We start from the raw sequence: 6,722 nt of genomic DNA, 5'->3' as shown, positions 1-6,722 counted from the left end.
TCGTCATAATCATCGTCATCATCCTCATCTTTAGACTCAAATGCCCATCATGCCAAATCATTAGTGGGTCCAAAAAGCCCTATCCCTTGCCACTTCCATGCTGCATGTCACATGTGGGACATTAATCTTTGATTATAAATCTATATGGGGTTGATGAAGGAGAACCAACATTAGTGCTTTTGGGTATCCTTTCATGTTTTTAAGCTTTCTATTTTCCTTTAGATTTTTGTCGTTTGGGCTAGTGTTTGATTAACAAAAGATTAGTCTATTCTAACTCCAATTTCTGTGAATCATCCCTTTTGGACTATAAAATATATGTCCACACCCACTTTGTCTGATCCACTGTATCAAAGTCAATGTCTATCTGTTGATTCATGCACCCATGTAAAGAAAAAAAAAAAACTTATCAATTAAGGCTCGTATATATAGTCCTCTATTAGTGCCTCCAATTAAGATAACTTTTTATAGCCTAGCAATGAACATCTTTGACTACTTCATTTTCTTCATGTATGGTCCTATCATTGAACTATTTAATTATTTCTTAGAACACGATATCATGCAATTAATATTTAAAACAAATTAATCAAAGGTAATGATCCGTGCTTCATTTCTGGACAGTTATATGTCTGATTGATGCGAAATTCTTATTAATTACGACTCACATGCGGCAAGTTATCGATTCGACGGTGGATCAACCGTACCGTATCACAATCATTTCCCATCAACTAATTTCAAACGAAAGGGATGCTTTATCTAACTGCAGCTTTATAATTAATGTGTATGGCTAAATTACAATTAATACAAGTATAGTAGTCTTGTGTAATAATAATTCGGTTGGGAATGGTTCAATTCTACTAATTTAAAACGCAACATATCAGGCATTGAATTGGCCGTAACATGAGTAGTGATGCAATCATGACTAATTAAAATATACTTAAAATATTTTAGTCTGATTATTTTATGTCAAATGATCGAGTTTATATATATGTACTCAGTATGCAAAACATAAACATGAAAAGAATGGGTCAAGAAAAATGTTTGGTATATATCTTTGACCAGTTATATATTTCCAGTGAAAATGATTATTTCCTGTCAAAATGAATATATTTTTATCGTAAACAATTAATCACAAATACTTATTTTTCTTGTAGCGCGAGGAGGACCATATATAGCGTACTTCGGTCTGCTTGTTCGTTTGTAGGGGTTGATGTAATTTTGAGGGCATGATGAAGCTGGCAATATGCCAATATCGTTGTGGGTGGATGAAAACCACCAAAAGAGATGAGAATTTGGGGTGGAAAATTAAGGAAAATGAAGTAAGGCACGCAATTTTGGTTAAGGCAAATCAAATCAAATCATCATCAGGAATGGCTGGACAAACAACGTCAACCAGAGTAGTGGAGAAAATTGTTTGGTAAGGGTGGAATAATTCAGCCAACTAATTAAGAATAAATTCATTTGTTTTAATCCACAAATTAGTATAGGCAGGATTGAATTTGTGGATAGTTCCTGCTTGCTTGATTATAAATTAAAGGAACCAGCAGCAAGATTAATGGCCTCATGGCATGGCATGGTTAATCGAACGATCGATACCCATTATTAACTCATTGTCATTTACAACATGCAGGATATATAATGAGATATTAGGACCACACTACGTACTTTTATTTATATAATATTTAATAGTTGATGAAAATTGGAGTAAATTAGTGTTTAGGTTTCTTCGATACCAAAACATGATCATTAATCATGCACATCTAATATTGTTATAAATTATTCGGTTACAATATCATCATATCTATAGGAAAGTTACATGCTTTGATCAATTACAATATATATATATATATATATATATGTATATCCCATGGAGAGATCAACTTGTTGCATATATATATGCATGCATTTGAATCTGAGTTTGAATTTTCTGCTGCCTTATGATCGATCATTTCTAATTACTAAATTCCAAGTAAGGACCATATATATATCCTCTTCTCCACATTAACCAAATTAAGTGGTTACGTACCTACGTATATCTACAGATGAAAAATGCTATAAGAAAACCTTACACCACACCGGCCACAATCTAACTAACATGTGATTAATTTGTCATTTTTGTCATTTTATTTAAACACACACATATTTAAGTATTATGACAGAAATAAAAATGACAAATCATATGATAATTAGGTGGATGTGTGTGGTGTAAGGCTTTCATGTAGAATTTATCATCTATAGATTACTATTATTCTAAGACATTTACATCACACTGTTTATGTAGCATAATTTGATTTAGAAGATAAATCTTATAATTTGAATCTTATAATTTAAATGATGAGGATGACGTGTTCTACCCATTAGCTTAAAAATATAATAACTCTATATCTATATGCTCAAGTTATCGGTACATGATCGTGTTATTGAATTAAGTTAATTTAAATAGTTAAATTTACATCTTCACATGATTTAATTAAATTTTTAACAAATTTGTTGAGATATCACGTGTGCTGCGTCCGTGAGTTATCTTATCGGCCATATATATGATCATGATTATCTCCATATCCCCCAAGAGATAATCAAGTCATATAAATCAAAGCAATTATATATCAATTAATTGATGATGCCAAAACTAACTTGCCGTTAGAGCCAAGCCTGCCGGAGTAGTACTAGCTACTCTATATCTAAGCATGTGTGTGAAGTGATTGATGAGCGAGGCATGTAGTGGGGGAACATTTCGGGTGGTCTGCAACTAGGTGAACATTGTGGCACACATCTGATCATGTACTGTTAGCATCTGACCCTCATGATCAGTGTTGTCTCCATGCATTGAATTTTTTTCAGTATAAACTCACGACAGTCATGTAATTTCATTGTATTCACTGTTTACTATTTTCTCTAGTCATGACCTTACATGTATAATATAATTATGTAGCTTAAATAACCCCTATCCCTGGCCAAGATCTGGGAAATTGTTCACTTCCAAGCAATCTATTATATGTACCTGATTAGAAGATATTCACTTTCAGTTTATAATATATGAGATTGAGATTTCTATAAGTTTTTTAACCTAAATACTAAAGAGATAGACACAATTAATAGATCAAAGTGTCTCGTTTATTTTCGCAAATGAGATAAGATGAGTTGAGATTAAAGTTAAAAATTAAATAAAATATTGTTAGAATATATTTTTTTAATATTATTTTTGTTTTGAGATTTGAAAAAGTTGAATTGTTTATTTTATTTTGTGTGAGAATTTGAAAAGTTGTAATGATTAGATGAGATGAGTTAAGAGGAGTTGTAAAAACAAACGATTAATAATAAATGTTGCATGTCGATCGACAGCATGAATAACGCTGAGATTCATATATTATGTCTATCTTTCTCCGAACTATAAAATTATTTGGATAAAAAATTATAAAGAATATTAATTATTAATGATCCTTTTGTTGGACATTGAAAAGTTAAAATATTATGAAGACGAATGTGGAAGAAAAGGTAAAAGAGCCTAAATATATATATATATATATATATATATATAATCTCTTTTTGTTAAGGAGTTATGTACATCAACTTTCCCTATATGCGTGGTTCCACGTATACCTTGTTTATGTAACTCTATACATTGTATACTCTTTTTATTTCGGGGTGACTCCATACTGATCCATACATTGCATGCTTGAAGAGAGAGAGAGAGAGAGAGATTTCTAATTTGTAATGGTCAACCTATGACGACAAAGGGAGATGGGAAATTATAATTCCACAGACCCCGATTCGTCTGATCTCTACTCATTTCGTTTCTTTCCTTGCTGATTAATACCGAGTCCCCACGCCGCCCTTCCCACAAGAATACCATTTTTCACACATTCCTCCATTATTTTTGGATCAAGAAGATCACCTTGCCATCCACATATATAATCTTTTCGTTATATATTCGGTGCTCTACTTCAACAAGAATAATAGGGTTGATACAATGGGTGATCTCGAGGATGTTCGTAACACAGGTCTTGCTCTTGCTCTAGGCAGCCATGAAAAACCAGAAAACCACTTGCAGCTTGATCATCAAGAAAAGAAGAAGGGGAAGAAGGAGAAGTTCTCCTTAAAGTACGACAACCTGTTCCCTTCTCTTACGTTAGGTCCATCTGAGGTACTCGAAACAACCACGTACGGCCAATTGCCTGATACAAAGATGGACGTAGGAAAAGTGTGCGGTGAATCAGTGGATTTGCAAAAGCAGGCATCTTCTGTCAGCGGAGTATCATCGTTTTCTAACTCATCCAGCATCAAGAAGGAGAGAGAATCTGGGGGTGAAGAGGTTGAGGTAGAAAGAGTGTCTTCAAGGGTAAGCGATGAAGATGAAGAGGCTAGTCCAAGGAAGAAACTCAGACTCACCAAAGAGCAATCGGCTGTTTTGGAAGACAGCTTTAAAGAACACGCTACCCTCAACCCTGTATGCCATCTTTCTTTGATCTTGATAATCCCTAATATTATCTCCGCATGAGAAGCATCATGATTCCTTGTATGCCCGCTCATGAATTGTGTGCTGAATATTATTATCCTTTCTCTTTTTTTATTATTGGAATTATTAGAAGCAAAAGAAAGACTTGGCTCAGCAGCTGAATCTACGGCCGAGACAAGTAGAAGTGTGGTTCCAGAACAGGAGAGCCAGGTTCTATTCATTAACCTTTGTTTAATTTTATGCATGTTTGCATGAATGAAAGAGTTTTGATTCCTTTTTCCTACCTTGATCTCCAAATATATATATATATATATATAGGACTAAGCTGAAGCAAACAGAAGTAGATTGTGAATTACTGAAGAAACGCTGTGAGTCACTAACAGAAGAGAACAAGAGGCTACAGAAAGAGCTCCAAGAGCTGAAATCATTGAAAAGTACTATAGCCGCGCCTTTTTATATGCAGCTTCCTGCAGCCACTCTTACTCTGTGCCCTTCCTGCGAGAGGGTTTCTTCTGCTGGTGATGGCTCTTCTACGAATCCTTTCTCAATTGGGGCGCCGAAGCCTCAGTACTTCTACAATCCCTCACCCATCCATCAGCAGCTTGCTAGCTAGCTAGCTAGGCATATCCTTAAAGGCCAGAACTCCGATTTCTTCAGGACTTTCTGTGTCATATATATAATATATAATATTATGTAGCAATAATAAATTAGCTTAATTAATTTGTACAGATTAGTTCAATATACAGTATAAAAATGAGTTAATTAAGTTAATTAGCACTTTAATTCTCTCTGATCTGTCTCTTTTGGATTACCAGTTTGTAATTATTTAAAAAGACAAATACTATATATATATGTAGCAATTTTTTTTTGTTAATTGCTTGCAAATTCACAAATTCAGTCACTGATCATCATGGCGATGTATTCATAATTAGTAATATTTTGTTATCTAAGGTTAAAATTTGTGCACAGCAAGGATTTGTTATTCAAAGCTATGCCTATATATATATATATATATATACATATATATATATATATATCTGATGTTCTGTACTGTTGAACATGCATGCAGCAGCTCTTATATATGTATATATATTCTCCAGTCTTTCATGCAAAGTTGAAAATGTATGCGTCATGAAATCAGTAAAGGTTAATCAAAATGTATCCTTTGCTATCAATGTCTATCTACCCATATATGCAACTTTTTTAATTTTGACCAGAACTTAATTTGCTGAGGAAGTAGTACTATATTATCATATATTCAAGTAAGGCAATAGTTCCTTAATTACCCCCCAAAAAGATTTTGAGTGGTTATATAAATGGTCCTTATCCTAAATAAGTTCGATTAGATCAAGGATATTTGAGTCTTTGCACTTAATTTTGAAGAAAAATGGGACGAAAAAAGAAAATAAAAGTGAGTCCTAGATCACCCGTGACCAAGTCAGTCTCTATATATGTACATATTTTTCGAATAATGATGGGCAAGGCTTTTTTTAGTCAAAGATAAATCATAAGAGCAACAAGCTAACGTCTGTGGAACTAATTTTAAGAGGTCATCTGGATTGAGAGATATTTTCGTTCTATCTTATCTTATCTCATTTCATCATTATAGTATTTTTTAAATTTTTATACAAAATATATAAATAAATAATTCAACTTTTTTAAATTTCAAAACAATAATAATATTAAAAAATAATATTCTAATAATATTTTATTTAACTTTCAACTTTAATCTAAAACTATCTCATCTCATCTTACAATGATCCAAACAACCTCTAATTTGTACTCAAAGTATTTATCTACATAATTATGGAATTATCTACATGATCATATATTAATATAAATCATCAAGTTTTATTTTATTTTATTTTTTTGGCTTTAGAACAAACGAAAAGAATGAAAAAATAAATAAATAAATTGCAAGGCATGTCATGTGATCATCCCCAAGACGAGTCCCTTTCCATTCCTAACTTTTTTTTTTTTTTTATAATTCGCAAGATAAACCGAATATTCCTCCCATTTATGTATGGTCTGGGCGGGCCTGATCCTATATATAATATATATATTAGTCAAAAAATGTGTCCAAGAGGCCGGGACCTAGCCTGCATGATCTCAAGTCACCAGCATGATCAGGGTCGAGGTCTCCATCTAATTTCTAAACCCAAACGTATGATATTTTCGTCTTATCATATTATAATATCATGCTAATAATTAAAACTGGTGTAATTAATTAAGTATATATATTTTTAATTACATGAGATGTCGATCGTAA

General features: G+C 32.7%; 1 protein-coding gene across 1 annotated transcript; it reads left to right on the top strand.

Annotated features, from left to right (window-relative positions):
• Positions 1-3,683: 3,683 nt before the first annotated feature.
• On the top strand, positions 3,684-5,327 carry LOC108999398 (homeobox-leucine zipper protein HAT22-like). The gene is made up of 3 exons (XM_035690831.1): positions 3,684-4,444; positions 4,584-4,663; positions 4,772-5,327. Exons 1-3 carry the CDS (start codon positions 3,968-3,970, stop codon positions 5,064-5,066), a joined length of 852 nt encoding a protein of 283 aa, XP_035546724.1. The 5' UTR covers positions 3,684-3,967; the 3' UTR covers positions 5,067-5,327.
• Positions 5,328-6,722: the final 1,395 nt, after the last annotated feature.

This window comes from Juglans regia, chromosome 6 (assembly GCF_001411555.2).
Source record: "Juglans regia cultivar Chandler chromosome 6, Walnut 2.0, whole genome shotgun sequence".
NCBI lineage: Eukaryota > Viridiplantae > Streptophyta > Magnoliopsida > Fagales > Juglandaceae > Juglans > Juglans regia.
Note: the sequence above shows the minus strand (reverse complement) of the source record. Positions and strands in the feature narration are given on the sequence as shown.

Bases quoted from the DNA above. Each gene is read 5' to 3' on its own strand.
- LOC108999398 (XM_035690831.1), top strand. From the start codon at position 3,968: ATGGGTGATCTCGAGGATGTTCGTAACACAGGTCTTGCTCTTGCTCTA. The intron at 4,445-4,583 runs GTATGCCATCTT...TGGAATTATTAG, and splicing joins AACACGCTACCCTCAACCCT to AAGCAAAAGAAAGACTTGGC. The intron at 4,664-4,771 runs GTTCTATTCATT...ATATATATATAG, and splicing joins TTCCAGAACAGGAGAGCCAG to GACTAAGCTGAAGCAAACAG.